Source organism: Poecile atricapillus, chromosome 5, assembly GCF_030490865.1.
Source record: "Poecile atricapillus isolate bPoeAtr1 chromosome 5, bPoeAtr1.hap1, whole genome shotgun sequence".
In the NCBI taxonomy this organism is placed as follows: Eukaryota; Metazoa; Chordata; class Aves; order Passeriformes; family Paridae; genus Poecile; species Poecile atricapillus.
This window is the reverse complement of record NC_081253.1, coordinates 15,717,029-15,735,087: the sequence shown is the minus strand read 5'-3', so window position 1 is coordinate 15,735,087 and position 18,059 is coordinate 15,717,029. Positions and strand designations below refer to the sequence as shown.

General features: G+C 57.1%; 1 protein-coding gene across 3 annotated transcripts in view; it reads left to right on the top strand.

Annotated features, from left to right (window-relative positions):
• Window positions 1-18,059, top strand: part of NHEJ1 (non-homologous end joining factor 1) — a 43,437-nt gene extending 25,378 nt beyond the window's left edge. For 2 of the 3 annotated variants that reach the window (XM_058839299.1, XM_058839298.1), the window contains 3 exons: window positions 16,882-16,999; window positions 17,246-17,349; window positions 17,626-18,059. In XM_058839299.1, the coding sequence (XP_058695282.1) occupies window positions 16,882-16,999; window positions 17,246-17,349; window positions 17,626-17,706 (303 nt within the window). In that variant the 3' untranslated portion in view covers window positions 17,707-18,059. Of the gene's footprint in view, window positions 1-16,881; window positions 17,077-17,245; window positions 17,350-17,625 lie in introns of all 3 variants that reach the window. The other variant, XR_009277705.1, reaches the window with a different exon arrangement.

The following is an 18,059-nucleotide window of genomic DNA, read 5'->3' as shown; positions in this document are numbered from 1 at the left end:
AAGCAAATAAGCTGGGCTGGATGCTGTGGATGAACGTGTGCTGTGGGTGATGATGCTCTGGCATTCACTCTGACCTGTGTGGACTTTGGCATTTTGGTGAGTATCTGTAGCCACTGCACTCATCATCGTGGGACTGCAGCACACTGGGCACTAGGACTGGTCTACCTGGGAGGGGCAGGGACCCAAGATGGAAGGGAAGTCAGCAGGGTGTGCTTGCAGGGCAGGAGAAGGTGTGGGCTCACAGCACGACTGTCACCTTCCCTCCTCCCTCTTTTTGGCAGAAATGGAAGCCTTATCTGGTATCACAGGGACATCCAGGCTGGGACAGTCTCTGGCCTGGTTCTGTTCCTCTGAGAGTAGAAGAGGGCAGTGAAGCCCACAGACCCTGTTTCTCTCTTCAGCTGCAGTATCCTTCTATCCCCAGTTCCCCTTTCTCCGTCCCTAGTGTTCCCTGCCCAGCTCCATGAACATCCCCAGACACTACTATGTGTAGGGCCAGGGCTTCCACGACAGCTTTTAGGTATGCAACTATAGCAACCTCTTCTTCTGCTCAGGTGAAGTGCCCACAGTTGGGACCATGTCACTCGTGGAGTCTCAGAGCACCCACTGAGGAGGAAGAGGGGAAGGGGCAGGGGTGATGAGGACACCCCTCCTGCAGTGGTCTCCAGGCATCTGGCTCCGCTCACTCCTGGCCAGCTCTCTAATAGCTCCCCAGCTTTCCTTTCTAATGAGGCTCTAATTGGAAGCCGGTTGTGCTTCCCTTCCCCTCCTCTCAGAGCTCTCCAGTCCCAGTGCTGCAGGGTGATTAAGCTGAGGTTTTGGGTTTTTTTAATATGGCAGAATTATTTTGGAAGGGCCAGGATCGTTACATGACGGGCTTCTTGAAAAACCCCAGGCTTCGCCTTTCAGACGAGGCCTTTTCAAGTGGTTTTGCACAGTACACGTCTCTGGGCAGCGACCGTCTCGAACAGTTACTGTTAATTATAGATGCCTCTTTCCCGCTCGCCCATTACTCAAAGGATTTTTGTGTGTTTTAACAGTGTTTTACATCAGCCTGAATAAGACTCTATTCAGTATTTCCAAGAGCTGGAACTTGGGCATCCCCTGCTGTATGTGTCGTGCTCTCCTCCCTGCGTCCCTGGGGCCAGGCACCAGGCAGCCAGCCTGGGCACAAGCCTTCTTCCCACTGCCCAGCCAGTGCATGCACTGCTCTGGGTGCAGCAGTTGTGCCTGCTGCATGCACAATCTCTTGGCACCCTTCTCCTGGAGTCAGCAACAGCTTCAGGCACAATGGTCCCATCCTGGTCTCCTTGGCATGTGCAACGTCATCTTCTGCCTGGTGTGTTCCCCTTGCATTAACACAGTAGCTGGGGCTGTTCCCCAAGTCCTCCTTCAATGCCCAAATATTCAACAGCAATTTATTGCACTAATGTCCTTGACAATGCTCTTGTCTCCCATGCCACCCCATTTGTATCCTCTGCCTTCAAAAGCCACCATTTATTCTAGCTTGCCTCCTGTGTTTAACCTTAGGTGTAGGCTGTGATAAGAGATTGCATCTTCTCGCATGACAGCCAAGCTGGTTTCACTGTCCTCCTTTTGGAAACATCTTAAGTATTTTCCCATTCCCACTGCAAACCCCAGATGCTCAGCTGGGCATTCTGGTTCCTTTGGAGAGCTCTGGTGGGTTTGAGGGGGTGATTTCCCACTGCAGAGCAATGCTGTGCCTTCTCTCCAGCTGCAGGCTGGTGTTTCTGCTCCTGAAGCATTTCTAGATGAAGAACCAGGCCCTGAGCTCTGGGTCTCTCTTGAGAGATGGGAACCCCCCCCATGCTGTGCTGAGCACTCCACAGAGGGGGCACAGACTAGTGGGCAGAGCCACCTGCCCAAGTGCTGGGCAGCTGGGCTTGGCAGTGGGGGCCCCTACCACAGTGAACCTTTAGTGAATGGAGAAGTCTAGAAGGGTTGGAAGGTAAGAAGCAGCATCAGGACTGTTCTGCTGACAAATTTCACAAGGCCAGAGGTGACAAGAGCTTCCCCTGTGTCCTCTGTGAGCTCCTGGCTGCTCCCCCAAGAAACCACAAGTTGGAGGGAAAAAGTGGATCCTCATGCCCACTATCCATCCTCCTAAAGGCTGTAGTGGGGACTGGAGATGGTGGGGGGCATCTGGGAATTCAGTGGCATTATTAGGGAGAGCCCCATTTAGGGAAGAGGGGGGGATGTGCCTTTGCGGGATGTGCCTGCAGCCCTCACCTCCTCCACCTCAGTGTACAGGGCACTGTGGTCAGGCCCATTTATAAAGCTGGTAAATATATTGGCAGAGTTTGTGTCCCCTCCAAAGGTCAATATTTGTGCAGAGTTTAATTTTAACTTAACAAGCAGTTGTTTGCAGAGGCTGCCCTGTTTGTGTGTGTGTGTGTGTATGTGTGTGTGTGCTTCCCCACTGATCGATGCCCGTGGGGAGGAGTGTGAGTGGCTCGGGTGTGTGCACTGACTCACTGGGATGCACAGGGGGTCAGTGACATTTCCCGCTCCCGGAGATGCTCCGGATGCAGGGGCAGCGCTATGTGGTCCAGAAGATAAGGTCCAGGGTCTGTGGCCGAGTCTATAAATGCAACCCACAAACCTCTCCGGGAGGTGACAGCAGGCAAAATGTGTGGCTCCAAACAGCAGCCAATGGGGACAGTGGCTTTCCCAGCCTGTTCTGACCGGTGCCCTGGGCTTGCTACAGGCAGCCCTGCAGCCACACAGCCCCCAGCCTTGCCCCTTCTGAACCCATGTGGCTTTTGTGGCTCTCGTGTTGTTCTGGCAATATGGGTCTCCCAGCTGAGCACATCGTTCAGGCCAGTTCCAGGGCTCTTCCAGTGACACTGCCCATGGAGTTTTATACCCCCTGTCCACCCTCCTACCCCACCAGGTAAGGCAAACCCACATCCCACATGCACCTGCAGCACCTCACTGAGGTTGGTGGCTCTTCTTCTTCTAGTCCTCTAGAGAGGTCTAGAGCCAAAGTGCCCCTGCGCTGGCAGGGAAGAGGGGTGAGGTTCTGGCCTGGTCTGTGCCCAGGCACCCAAGGCTTTTGCTTCTGCTACTCCCAAAGCTCCTCTAGCTGAAAGGCCAGGCTGTGCATTATCCAGGGGCAAGTCCCCTACCTGGGGACAGCCAATGTGCCATTCATTCACTCCACAGCATCTCATCCCTTGGAACAGAGGCCAGGATCTCTCAGGTGCCTGCGGTGCATCCTGGCATCCCGAGGCAGGATAGGTCAACAAGTTGGATCCAATACCTCCCCCCAGCCCATCTTGCTACAGAATGTGTTGTCTGTGGGAAAAGAGGAGAATAACAGTGGGAACAGCTCTGGCTTGCAGGAGTTTTTCCAGGAGCCTAGGGGCAGGAAGGGGGGTGCAGCTGGGAGAGAGACAGAGAGGACAGAGCCCACCATCCCCACAGTGCGGCTGCTGAGGCTCCGTGTTTTGCAGCCTGCCTTGTGGGCGCTGAGGTTTGGTTTCCTTCTCTCTACTCTTTTCCTCTTCCTCGCCAGGCCCCGGGGCTGCTGACTGACCTCAAAGGGAAAAGCAGGCTCCAAGGGACGGCAGCAGGGATGGGCAGGGGTAAACACGGGACTGGGGCTGGCCAGGCAGTGGGTGATGGAGGTGAAGTCATGGCGTGACGTCAGCCCTGTGGCTTTGGGGACAGCCGTGGTTAGGCTGCTCAAGGAGGGGCTGCTGTTTTTCTGCAGCTCCGCTGCTTGCTCCTGGTGCCCGTCTAACTTATAAACTTTAATGGCCAGTTTTAAAGGTTCCTGCCATGGGCACCTTGTTGCCAGATTTAGGTTTTTAATTTGGAAACTTTCCCCTCTGTGGTCAGAGGAGGAAGGACTCGGGTCCGCTCAGGGCCAGTCATCAGGACACGCGGGTGCCAAGGAGACAGTCCAAAAGGACTGTGCTGTCGTCACTGGTGTCGGGACAGGGTTGGCCACGCATGGGGCAGACAGGCTGGAGGAGCCCCCTGGTCCCCTCCCGCTGCCCACATATTGGTGGAATAAATTTAGCTCCTCCTCTGCTGCTGGCCGGGGGAGCACCGTCAGCTGGCACCTGCTCCCGATCAGCCCAGCCGTACCCCTGAGCCCCAGGGGTCACCGCAGCGCTGGGCTGTGTGGGCAGCATTCTCATCCTGCAGCCCTGGGGAGACACCGGGGGCCACAAACCTCAGCTCGGGGGGGCGAGCATTGGGCTACAGCCACGTTTGCTGCCACAGGTGCCAGCAGAGCCGGGGTTAGACAGAGCTGGGGCTAGGTACAGAGACGGGATTGTGCTCAGAGGAATGCCTGGATGTACTGCTTGGCAGGAGGAGAGCATGCAGGACCAGCACTACGGGAGATACCGAGGGCATGGCACTGCTGCTCTTCCTCCTCTTCCTCACGTCCCACCTTCCCTGAAGCCCTTTGGCAGCTCCTGTGAGGTGTGGGTTAGCAGAATCACATTTCCCTACTGCAAACTCAGCTCTTCTCTGCCTGAAAAGACTCAAGAAACCTTGCGATGATCAGGAGTTGTTTGGTGCCGGGACACGGGGTGAGACCTTACCCTTTACATTCAACAAGAAAACCAGCCTAGAAGCTTGATGGGAGCCTCCCCACCATTTTTCCACCCAGCCCTGGGGAGAACAGGAACATCTTACCCCATCAGCTGCAGCCGCCTGGGGTTACTAACAGTGGCTCCAAGAAGTGACCATGGCTTGGCTGTGTCTCTCCTTGTCACTAGACTGGTGTGGCAGGGCTTGTCCGTACATTCATGCTGTACAGGCTGGTTGTCTGAGAGCACTGCATGAGGGCTCATCCTCCGAGTGCATGCTGATATGTTCATGTTGTGATGGGCTGGATCAGAGCCTGCCCTGGAGCATCTTAACTACCAGGAGGGTCCAGGACTTTGCTGGGTGTCTGGGGAGCTGAATGGCAGACAAGGTGGCTGGCTTGGCAAAAGTCTGCACCCCGGGGGTGGAACCTCCCCAGGGTGGGCACCCAGAGCCCTATAAATAGCACATGAAGCCAGAGAAGCAGAGGAGTGGCCCTGGTTTGCCAGCACTTTCATACCATGGCTTTCAAGTGGTTCCCCTGCCTCTTCCCCATGAGCCAGTGGCACATCTGCACCCAGCCGGCTGCCTCCAGCACTGTGCCACGTGCTCTGCGGCCAGAGCTGGAGCTGGTGCCACGTGCCAGCCCTGGAGCAGCCCTGCTTTTGCAAGCCCTGTAATTGATTCCTGCTCTCCTGCATGGGTGGAGGCTGCAGATGTGTAGCCTGCTAGGAGGCAGTGGGCTATGGGCACCAGCTGCAGGAGCCAGCATGGGCAGGGTGAGGAGCATCCCAGTCCTCACCTTGGCTCTGATGTCAACATGAAGAGCTGCCTTTTGAGCTTCCAGGTGTTTGAAGAGGTTCTCTGCCAACCTCAGTTCCTGGAGGCAGGGCATTTGAGGGAACCCTGTTCCCTCAGTTTGGGGCTGCTGGAGGAGCTGGGGTTATTGGGCAGCAAAGAAGGAGCTCCTTGACTATGTGATGGCAGCTGATGGCAGGGCAGGGTGGGTCTACAGAGGTCCCTTGTTATTCCCTCAAGCCTACAGAAAGATCTGGCCATGGTGATGGCAGGGGTTTAAGTTGAGGAGGATTTTGTGGCCTGGCACCATATAAGAGACAATATATTTGAGCATGTTATTATGAATAAGATTGAAGATAGACCAATTTTTAGACTGGAGGGTAATGTTGTTCCAGGAGAGAGAGACTGCAAACAGATGAAATTTTACGTGAGCACAGGGCAGCTGGAATCAGAATTCCTTGGCACCTTGTTTTCCAGTTCTGCTGCTGACAGATAGTGCTGCATGGAAGAAAACACTGAGAAAAATAGGGATGAAAATAGTGAGGCTTTTAAAAAACACAGTATTTAGCCAAAGGGCACGGTTTTGCTGTCTGGAGATGGCAGGGGGTGAGTGAATCCTTCTGAGCAAGGTAAGCATGAATGGAGAGAGTGATGTGATGAGTGGGTGGGGGGGGGGGGGGAGAAGCAGATGCCAGAGATGAGGAGGTCTTTGCTCCTCATTGCCCAAGGGGGAGTGGTGAAGCTCTGAGCATCTCTCCCAGACCAAGCTGGGATCCCCACCCTTGAAGCCAAGGAGCAACTTGGGCTGCAGCAGCCGAACCTGGCAGGACAGAGATGAAATAGCCTGCAGCAACAAGGGGAAATCTGCTTGCTCAGGTGGAGTGGCACAGCATGGGGCAGGGTTGGGACCACGGCTCCCATCTCTCCCAGCCCTCTGTTCCCCCCGAAGGTATCACCACAGGGACCCTGTCCCTCTCTCCAAGGGCTGAAAGGGCGAAGGTGCCCTGACAGAGTGTTTTATTTGCAGCAGGTGCCTGAAATCCAACCGTGGTGGTACAGCAATCCCTCCCCTCACCTGGAGATGAACCCAGCTTGAGAGACACGGCTGTGCAGGGTCAGGCCCTGCCGGCGTTGGAATTGCCCCTGCCATAACCAGAGAGTCTCCCTGGCAGCCTGACGGGCTGGTCTTGCCGCAGGAGACAGGCGCGTAATGCCTGATTTCACAGCACTGGCATGCTCTGTTTGACTGTGGCAATGATCTCTCCTGCCCTGTCCAACTCCAGCCCTCGCCAGACCCCAACCTGCAGCTCTGTCAGCTGGGATTAGGTACAAGATTTGGGCTAAAATGTCTTTGCTCTTGGCTGGAGCGATTACAGAGAGGGGAAGGGTCAGCCTGTCATCTCTGGAGATGGAGCTCCTGCCCTGCCACCAACCCATGTGTGGCATTCCCAGAACTGCCTTCAGCCCCTGCTGCCAGCACTGGGGTTTTGTAAGCACCACACAAAATAGGAGGGGGAAGGCAGAGATTTCCCCATCTCTCTGATGCTGAGGTTGACCATGAGATGGGCATAGGTCCCTGGGCTATCTGAAACAAACCAAAGGAATACTTGTAAAGGAGAGAGGAACAGGAGTGGTCCATGCAGAAAGAGCCTCCCATTTGCTGTGTGCTCCCAAAGTGCTCCTTGCTGTGTCCAGCTTGTTCCAGCAAAGCCATGTCTGACAGGAGGAGCTGTTCTGTGGGATGGCTGGCAGCCTAGTACAGGTAGTGCTAGCGGAGGCAGAGCAGGATCTGTGACACTCTGGCAACCTCCAGCCTTGGACTTACGGGAGCATTCTATCTGTGTCTCGCTATTGCGTAGTGCTGAGCCCAAGCCGAGGCTTCTTATCACCTCATGGCGAGGTGCACAGCCCTGAGCAGCCCTCCATGTCCCTGCAATCTTGCCCTCTCCCAAAGCACTGCTTCCTGCTTGTCTTGCTGGACCCTGGCTTTGTTGGCTGAGCTCGCTTAGCTTTAACAAAGTTTATAGCGCTGGAATGCAGAATGGCTGCTGGCCTCCCTCCAGCCTAAACATCCCCACCCCACAGTGCGACAGGCGCTGATAAGGGTGAGTGCCACAGCGGGCAGGTATCTCGTGCCCAGCCTGCGACCTTACAGCCACACGACCTTGAAGGTTGTCATTTATCTCACACGCGTGTGTGCGCGCGCACGCGAGCTGTCTCCCATCCCCGAGAAATGTTCTCCGCATCCCTGGTTTTCTCTCCAGGCCAAACCCACATGCACGTTGCCCGAAACCGACTCCGAACAGACTCCTTTGATGAGCAGGGCTTAAATATATATTTGGCATTCCAGCGGCAGCGTGCCGAGCGTGGCCAAGGGTGTGAAAGTGTTTGCTTGACAAACTCCGGGGGCTCTCGCCTCTCTGCTGGCTCTGGGGATTTGCAGGAGAGAAATATCAAGGAATTTTTCACCTCTCTGTTTTGTTTTGTGTTTTTATTTTGTTTTCCTTCTGCGAGTGCATTTTTAGCTCTGGTGAAAAGTGCCTGATTGACAGTCATAGAGACTGAGTCCCCTCTCTTTGCTGACACAGGGACAGCAGGAGCAAACAACCCAGCCTGGGCCCAGATGGGAGATAGAACAGCCCTGAGAGCCTTTCATTGAATGTGGGGGCTCCCATCTCCTCTCCACTGTCCCTGTCCCCTTCACGAGTCCAGTGCTGTCATGGACCGATTTGGGTACCAGAAGGATGGAGATGCCCCAAATCCTAGAAGTCCCAGGCTGTGGTCTTCTCAGAGCTGGCTCTTTTGCAAAGACCCTCTCTCTGCTGAGGGCAGTGGGTTCCAGTCACCACTCAGCTGGCCTCAGAGAGCCCCAGCATCGCATTGTGGGGACACCCATTCCCACTGCTCCACCGAGGATTTCCCAGCCAGTGTCCCCACGTGCTGTGGCACCAGCTCAGTGTATGTGCTGGTCTCCAGCACCTTTGGGGTTGCAGAGGTGTTACCTTGTGCCTGTGGGTGGGGAGACGGAGCAAGTGGAGCAAAAGAGTGTCTCCGTGGCCAAGTTGCAGATGGACAAGCTGGCTGCTTGCAGCCTCCTAAAATGATTCATAGGAGGTGCTGGGAGCATGAAGTCAAAACCGTGAGCTTCACTTCCCACTCATCTCCTTCTGGGCTGCAGCCATGATGGGGCTGGAAAGGCAGCTCCATCGCATTTCCATGTGACACAGGATCCATGGAGGGGCTGGGATGTGCAGAGCTGGAACCCTGGGCTTGGATGTGAACCCAGAGATATCTTCTGCATGGGGAGGAGGAGGAGGAAGGCAAATCTTCCTCATCAGTCCAGCCACTGCATCCTCTACCTACGGAAAATGGGGAGGGGAGCCTTGGGGAGTGGATTTGGTTTCAGGGCCCATGTCTGCAGTGCCTGCCAGAGAAGACTGAGAACCTGGCTGACTCTTGGGGAGGGGGCTGAGGGGGCTGCATCTGTGTGTTCCCAGCTGTCCCCAGTGTAATCCTTCATGAAAGAGAACCCTCTGCCCTGCTGCATCCCCATTGTCAGGTCACAGGGCTGCCTGACCCTAAATCACCTGCCACTCCCAGCCTGATGGATCACCATGGAAATAGGGGTGCCGCCCCCCAGACCAGAAGAAGGAAAGGGTCTGGGATCTGTGGGGCAGAGGTGCAGACTCTGGAGGCTGCAGAGCAGGGGTTAGGATGTTGGTAGTCTGTGGGGAGAGGCTTGGTGCCCAGGGACTGCAGGGTAGAGGTTGGTACAGTTTTGCAGAGGGATTGGGCTGCTGTGAATTACAGCTGCTGGGAAGGGGATATCGAGGGATTGTGGAGCAGGGTTGGGGATCCTGGGGGCCCATGAGGTTGGGGGCAAGCTGTGTCCCAGGGGCAAGGGCAGGCTTGGCTTGGGCTCCTCGAGGTTTCCTTCCTGGCCCACTGAAGAATCGCTGGCTTGTCTGAAGGATCATTGACCTGTGGATTTCCTGGGCAGCAAGTCCCTTTCATGTGGCCGCTTGCAAACTCTCATGACATCACCAAGGGCTGCTCCTCCTGGAGACAAGCTCAGTGCTTTTTAGGGTTTTGCCTTCCCCCCGCCCCAGCCTGTGTGTTTTGGCCAGGGGGGACCCGGCAAATCACGTCCAAGAGCAGCCACTCTGGCAGGGAGATGGTGTGCAGGGCTGGGGGGCAGGGAAAGGGCAGTGTGTCCCCCCCGTTTTGAATAAACATGGGCTGGCCAGGGATGGAGGGGGCTTTTCCAGCCCGCACCACACCCCGGGGGGCTATTTTTTGCCATGAATGAAAGGGCTGTGTGCTCACAGGGCAGGCTGGCCTCCTGCCGCTGCTGCTGTGCATGGAGAGTTCTCTTGACACTCAATCCTGTGCCTGGCTGGGGACCAACATCTGCACTTGAGCACAGCTGGGCACTGCCCGTGGGACACCTGGGTACCTGGAACAGCTGGGCACTGCCCGTGGGACACCTGGGCACCTGGCACAGCTGGGCACTGCCTGTGGGACATCTGGGCACCTGGTACCAGCTGGGCACAGCCCAGGGTGCCACCAGCAGGCTGCCATGCCTGGGAAACACGGCCTGTCACAGAGCAAGGGGAAGTGATGGTGACTCAGTGGCTATGCCAGCAGCAGTGCCAGGGCTGCTGGGGCATGTTGGACCCAACCCTACTGGGGCCATGTGCCTGGGGACCTGCCTGAGGCAGCTCAGCAGTAAGCCCTGCTGCCCCCCTGCCCCACACAGAAATGCTTCCTGATGCAGTTTCGGGTCACAATGGGGCAGCATCCCCAGGGGCTGCCCCTAGGGCTGCACCCCTGCTTGGGAGGAGCTGCAAAGCCACAAGGGTGGAGCAGCTGCCTCCTGCTCAACCTTGGTCCTAAACACACCCAGATTCCCCCCAAAAGCCCCTAATCCCACCTGGCTCAGCACCAGCTTCCTCTCTGGGCCCTGTTAACTCAGCTAATCCCTTGTGTGCCAGGTTTAGGGATGTACTGGGTGCAGTATTTCCATGGTTGTCCCCCTGTCATCCCCAGATTTTGTTTCTGAAGGAGTATGAGGGCTACTTTGCCAGTTCCCAGCCCTGACCCTGACCCACACTCCTGTGTCTCTGCCAGCCTCAGTGCCCCACAGGTCCCAGGGGACCCATCAGTGCTTGTTCCTGTGAATAAGTGGCCTGTCCTCGATGGGTGGAGCCGAGGTGCTGGATCCCACCCTTCGATGTTCCTTATCACCACACAGCATCCTTGTGATTCACCAGGTGTGGCTCCCTTTCCATCACCCCACTTTGCAGGAAGTTTCCTGGCCAGCCCCCCATGGGCTCTGTGCAATAATAACAAGCTGGGATGAGCTGGCTGGCCTTCCTGAGCAAGCCTACAATAACAGACCAGTGCAATGTGTCCAGCTTTCCTGAGCAGACAATAATAAACCCGCATGAGCTGGCACACTTTGCGGAGGAGCCCTACAATAATAAGCCTGGATGATGTATCCATATTCACCGAGGCAGCCTAAAATAACACGGCAGTGTGAGCCACCCAGCTTCCTCACAGATAAGCAGGGTCACTGAGCTGTCACTCTGGGAGAGGAGGCATAGTGGCCACCAGGTCTCCATGTCTGCTGTTCTTGACCCAGGAGAAGGCAGCTTGTGTCAGTGATGGGTCAGGCTGGTAGAGGTGAAGGCCATAGGTACTATCAGCCTGTGACTGCCTTCCTGGAAGCAAGTCCTCACTAATCCTGGCATGCTGGGACCTGCTACACTTCAGGGCATTCTTCTTGTCCATCTCACTTGTCAAACTGATACCCAGTGCCAACTTCCCCAAAGGCTCTCCTGCTGTCATCTTGGTCTGCTGGACAGGGGGACAAATGCCCATGGTCAAGCTGGAGGTGGCAGTGCTACCAGCAGCTGCCACCAGACCCTGCACAGCAAGGCCCAGCATCTTCCAGCATTGCCTAGGTGGAGAGGCAATGCTAGGCCATGCAAGACACAACTCTTTTCCAGGGAGTTTATTGGCATTTGGGCAGGGGAAGGGTTTGGATACCAATGGGTTTGCTTGGCAGCATGGCAGGAGGGCCTCTTTCCAAATGGGATAGGGTAGAAATTGCCCACTGGGGCTGGAACCACTCACCCTCCGCCAGGATCTCTGCCAAGCCCCAAGCAGCTCATGGTGGCTTGGTCTTCACATCACTGGGGAGGAGATGCTGCAATCTCCTGCCGTAGCTCTGCTCTGCCGCTGACCCTCCTTTCCCTGGGATTTATCCCTGCGCGTTGGATGCAGGAGTGAGTGGGCAGGGCAGACACAGAGCCCCCCCCAGCATCCCTGCATGGGGGGAGCCAGCATCCACCCCGGCGTGGCGGCGGCACAATGCAGAGCCCCCGCTGCCACCACGCCCCTCCGCTCAGTGTCTGCGAGAAAGGCTGTAACCCAAGCCACAAAAACAGCGCAAGGAGAAAAGAAAAGGGTATTGAGCGGCGGGGCTGCTGCGGTCGCCGGCCAGCATAGACTGCTGGTTGTTAAGCGAGTGCCTCGCTTGCAAAGGCTGCCTTGATGAAGTGTGAGACAGCACTTACGGAGGGACGCGGGCAGGCATTCTCGCTCCATCTTCCGCTCACAGTGCCGCTCTTTATGTGCCTGACATTTGCTCGCTGGAAAGGCCCCTGAAGTCAGAGGGAAAGGAAAACATTGCCGGCAGCAGGGCCAGAGCGGTGCTGGGAGGAGTGCTGTGCCATGCCGGGCCGGGCTGGGCTGGGCTGAGCTGGGCTGGGCCGGGCTGGGATGCTCCTCTGTCCCGGCCTCACCACCCGCTCTTCCCCGGGGTGACCCCTTCACCTCTCAGCAGCTCTCCGGCTGCCTTCCCCTGCCGGCACCGCCGCTTCCTGCCAGGTGTGCTCAGCCTGGCTGCCTGCCTGCGAAACGCTGGCCATCCTGCCCGTGCCTGCTCCAAGGGCGGGCTGGCAGCACCACCAGCTCTCCTTGCTGCTGCTGCTGCTGCTGTGGCTGCTGCTGCTGCCGCTGCTGCTGCTGCTGCTGCTGTGTGTCCCCTGGGAGTGCATGACAGGGGAGATGGAGACAGTGACAGTGCTAGCTCAGAGCTGGTCCTTTTGCCACCTGCTTCTGGGGTATGCAGTGTCCCACGGATTGCTGCAGGCTGGTGGGGGGGGGTGGAAGTAGATCTAAGGTCTGGAGGAGCTGGGAAAGGGCATCAGTGGTCAGTGCAGGACATCTCGGGGTGCCTGGAGGTGGCTCTGTCCCCAGGGAGAGAGTCATTGCACCACAAGGGAGCTGGGGGAGGAAACTGGGCTGATGTGGCCTGTTACATCCCAGGGAATAAGCACCCCCTTTCCCTGCCCTTCATAGCAGCTCGAAGGGGACAATTCAACCCTCTCCATCTATTCTCTTGCAGACAGATCCTCTGCTGCTGGCAGAGGACGGGCAAGCATCTCTCTGGATCCCAGGGGGGGTCTCTCCCTAGCCTGACTGACATAGTCGATCAGAGATGCCCAGAACAGATCCAGTAAGCCATTCCAGCCCCATTCCCTGAAGCATGCACAAAGCTTGTGGCACGGTAGAGTGCCAAGGGCAGCCTGGCCGTGAGGCACAGGAATGCACCAGCCATGGAGCCCTTCCCCTGCCCACCATCAACTGCCACAGCAGCACCAGATTTCATCCATGTCATTGTGGCAGCAGCTGTGCCCAGTGCCAGAGAGCCAGTCTGCCATTCCTGGTCTGTCACTCCACCACGCTGCTTCCATGGAGTCCGCTGGCAGGGGCAGCCTGGGGAAGCCATCCTCCCCCTTGGGGCACACCCCTTGGCTCCAGCCCTGGCAGGAATTATTAAGTGTGCCCCTGTGGAGCATGTGCTGAGGCTGGCCACGGGAATGTGGGCAGGTCTGACATACAAGCCACAGCAGCCAGGCTGTAATTTCCAAACAGGCCCCATTCTCTCTGTTTTCCAGTTAAAAATATATTAAAAAATAGGAATGTGGGATTTGTAGTGAAGAATGTTGGTAACCGCTTCGAACGTCTGGTGTGATAATGAAAGGGTCAGTCCGCAGCTTTGAGCATGACCGATTTAGACTCTGGTGCTTGGCAGTGGCGCGGGGGCCCAGCATGATTCAGCCTGCCTACAAACCCGTCCTGTGCCAGGGAAAGGTGATGCTCCTGTGCTGGTGGCATGGCGCTGGGCTGGGTGATGTGCCCCTTCTGCTCATACTGTCAAGAGGACATCCAGATTGCTGTCCCTTTTGGCCCCTTGAGAAGAGAGTCTGGGCAGGGGGTGGGTAAATGCAGAATGCCTTGGAGATAGATTTTGTACCCTGCCCACCACTGACCCTGCTGCATCTCTGCACTGGGGTGCAGCCCCACAGCAGAGGCCTCTGGGCTGGGGGTCACTAGTGAGTGAGTCCAGCTCCCCCTGAGGTGCCGCTCCACACGGTGGGGCTGTCAGTGAGCTCACAACTTGCTCACTGAGGTCGGGCACCTGACCCCCTTTGCTGGGCACCCCCCCTTCCCCGGTCACAGTTCAGGGTGTGCTGCGGAGTCTCCCGTGCCGCTACCGCAGCCTTGAGTCCCTCCTGATACTGGGGCATCCCACTTGGCCTTGTGGCCAGGTAGTCATAACAGGCCAGACAAGCCATGCCAGCTCCAGAGGCATCACTCCGTGGTGCCTGGCGACTCGTGTGGGGCAACCCGGCCAGCACTCCCCCAGCTGCCGGCTCCCTGCTGCTCTCAGCTCCCCGGACCTCAGACATCATGTTTATCCTGGAGATGGGTAATCAGGGAAAAACAAGTCACCAGAGGCCAGGGCTGATGTTGCAGTGGGGACAACTTGTCTGCAGCAGGGTTCAGCGTCGGAATGGAGCAGTGGGGAAGGAGGAAGGGGAAAATCAGCTGTAGCCAGGGCTTGTCCCCCATCCAGCCCTTTAGGGGACACTTCGTTGTCCCTCTCAGCCTTCGGGGCCATCAGGTGGCCGGTGGCTGGCACAGCACGCTCTGCTCCCTGCTGAGTCATAGCTCTGCAGGGAAACGCTTCCAGCTCTGGTTATAACCCATTTCCCTCCGGGGCTGTGAAGCGCAGCCTCCCAGTCCCGCCGCGGGCCAGCTCCGGCCACCCCATGGCCCTGAGCCCGCGGGCTCCAGCCGCTGGGAAGGGCAGTGGCAGGAAGTGGCCGCTGACTCCCAAATTCCACCCTGGGCTTGCTGGAGCTGAGCCCTTCCCGCAGGCGTGGGCAGCAGGTGCCCTGCACCTGCAGACCCCTGTGCCACCCCGGATGCCAAATCCCCTCAGTGATGCTGGGCACTCTTCTCCCACTGCCTCCCCAAGGTGCCACCTCAGTGGGTGGGTGTGTGCTGCTCTTGGGGACACTGGGTGGCTGCCAGGATGGTTTACCCCATCCCCAGGGACACCATGGGGACACTGTGCTGGCTCTGGGCAGCTGGGGCTGAGCACTGAGTGAGCAGCTGCCCTGCCAGATCCTTGCTTGAATGCTGTGAAGCGGAGCAGCCTGAGGAGCCCTGGGGCTTGGGGCACATCCCAGGTGCCATCCTGGATGGGTTGGAGCAGAGGGGACTGGGCAGCACCCTGCACCCTTGCCCCATTGCCCTGGCATTCCCCAGACATGCACTGGTGACAGGGAGAAGGGCTGAGTGCCGTAGTAGTGGCACCCAGAGCTGGCCAGCTCTGCAGGGGACTCTCCTGCCCTCCTGGGGCACTGACCCACGCAGTGCTATCTAGCACACTTTGCTCACTTCACTGCCATTCCTGACTTTCCTGGGAACTGCTGTTTGCTTTTCTCTGAATTATGACTCCAGCTTGTGCCTTTGATCTGGGTTGTGTCGGCCACCCGTGACCAGGCCCTCTTCTGCCTTTGAAGTGCAGTCACCTTCCCAGCCTTGGATGCTGCTTTTGCAACCTTGGGTGCAGCCCTCGCTCTGTGGGGTGAGACATGCAGGGCAAGAACGTCTTTGGGGTACCTGAGGTGCTCAGCATTCCTCCTCCTCTCTGGAACCTGGTGATGAGCCAGCACAGCTAATGGCTTGGAGGCTGGGCAGTGAGGCATCGAGAGGTGTGCTCGCCCAGTACCAAGCAATCCCAGGGATGCTGGTGGGATACTGGCAGCAGAACATTGCTCCCTCCGGTGGTAATGAGCAGGGACAGAAGAGGTGATCTGTATAGCAGCTGGTCAAAAAGCAGATGCCAGTGCCATGCATTTCCTACAGTCAAAGGGCCTTTCATGCCTGTGAAAGAAGAAGAGATGCAACCTGCATGGAAAGTGTCTGTCTGGGCACCAGCCAACCCATCCTGGTATCAGCCCTATCCTGTCACCCTGTCTGGCAGGGTGCAGTGAGGAGGGCTCAGCTTACCTATTCTGCCACTGGGAAACTGGGGTCAAGCTTTGGACTCTGGCCTTGAGTGGGTCTAAGCGTCCCCATTCCCTCCCCACTTTCCTGGCCCAGAGAGGATCCTACCTTATCTGTTACACTTTGTTCTCCTGCTGTCTGGGTGTGGAGCAGGGCAGAGATTAGTGTGTTCAGACCTTTGGCACACACACGCACACACACACACACACACACACACATGCACACACACACACAAACCAGCCATGCATGCACCCGCAGCCATGCTCATCTGCACACTGCTGCATGCACAGTCCCTACGCACGTCATCGTGCTCACACTCAGCTGCACTTGTGGGCCCACACTGTGCCCCCTGCAGCACCCCCTCTGGGGCACATACGCTTTTTCCCATCCCTGTGAGTGTTTGTTTGAGCACTGTGAGCTATGTTATGTTCCCAGTGGAGTGTGGCACTTCCTCAGCCTGCCAAGATCTCTCATGTGCATCAGCATGGCCCAGCAGGAAAGGTGGCATCCCACTGGCACGGGGTGCAGGCAAGAGATGGGGGGCTTCCCATGTCAAGTCTGGAGGGAATAAACGTGTATGCAGGGAGGCAAGAGCTGTTCTGGCAGATTAGGAGCAAACCTGGGCATCCCTCATCTCACTGTCACATCATTTTCACTTTCTGTGGGGCCACCGGAGATGCCGTGTTCTGGAGGCTGTGGTGGCAGGCAGGGGCTACCTGTTCCCACCTCTTGCTAGGTCATGTCCCTGCCCAAGGCTTGCTGTCCATATTCACAGGCTGCAGCCTGTGCAGCTCCAGGCAGGGAAGCCACAGCCCTTCCAGAGCGATCTTATCTCCAGCATTTCACAAATGACCCAAAAGCCTCTGCAGTCTGCCTCTCAATGGGAAGGCAACCCACTGTCCAGAGCAGGGATGTGTGTGTGTGTGTGTGTGCGCGTGCGCGCGCACACAGCTGGGAGCAGCCACATCCCACCCAGTGCCAGAGCTGCCTGTTCCCACAAACTGCTGCAGTCCTGGGGTGAAACAGATGTAGCCTGGCAGGCAGAGGGGGGCACAGCCCCTTCTCTGCCCCACAGCAGCACTGTGGCAGGGTGACCTGGCAGGTGATTTCCTGGCAGGGTGATGATGCCTCTGCTTTCTCCCACAGACCCTGCCCCGGATCTGCGGTGCAGGAGAAGGGCAGGCGTTTGCCTCTGCTCTGCAGCAGCTCTACACTGCAGTGACACAGCAGGAGGCCAAGCAGGCTCGGAAACGACATTGCTCTGGTGAGGAGCTCCTTGGCTGTGGCATGGGGAGCATGTGATGCAGCTGTCCCCTCGACTGCTGAGCCCCTTATCCTGGGGTAAGATAGGTGTGGCCCCAGGTGCAGCTCACCCCATGCAACAGTCTCCCCCTTTGCTTTCCCCACCATGCGCTGGGCTCACAATCCAAGCACAATTCCTGGAGTGGGATTGGGCAATGCCCCATGCTCCTTTATCTTAATCCCAAATTGCATCTTTTTCTGGTACCAGAGGACAGCGTGGATACAGCACCCATTGCAGAAACCACAGAGCACCCCCATCCACCTGCTCCATCCCAGGAAGATGAAACAACATCTTCCAGCGAGAGAACCTCGGTGAGTGCAGCTCTAGGAAGTCTCCTGTACCAAAGGCAGGATGGGGCCCACATCTCCTTTCCCTCCTCTCATCCGGGATGGGCTAGGAGTCTCAGCTTGGTTCCTAGCCCATTCTACCCCATGCATCATGACTGGGGAGTGTGTGATTGCACATGTTGCACTGCATGTTTTGCAGTTCCACAACACAGATGACAGGAATGTCACTGCTTGCCCGCTTGCACACATCTTGCATGACTCCCCAAGGTGGAACTGACACTGCCTCCTCTTTGTTTCCAGCCAGCCTCCTCCCCATCTCAGAAGCCCCAGCTGCCTGCAGCCAAGGCCAAGCCAAAGAAGGCAAAAGGGCTCTTCAGCTGAAAGATTGCTGAGGGCTCTGCTCCCCCCAGCATCCAAGAGATGGAGTGCGGAGCACCCACGCGTTGTCTGCCTCTTCTCTGCATCTCCTGGTGGACCCTACCCAGGTCACGGTCCCCTCCCAAGATGTCTTCAGCTGGGGAGATGGAGCTCCTTTCTTCAACAGTGTTTCAGGAAACAGCTTTTCTAACTCTTCCCTGGTCCAGAGCTTGCCCAGGCTTCATCTCGTGGCAGAGCCAGTGCAAGACATGGGAGAAGTGGGAGGGATGCTGCCAGTGGGTGTGGGACAGCTGGGGCTCTGGCAGAGCTGTGGGGTTTGGCTGCTCTTGAGTGGGTTTTCAATAAAGGGCTGTATC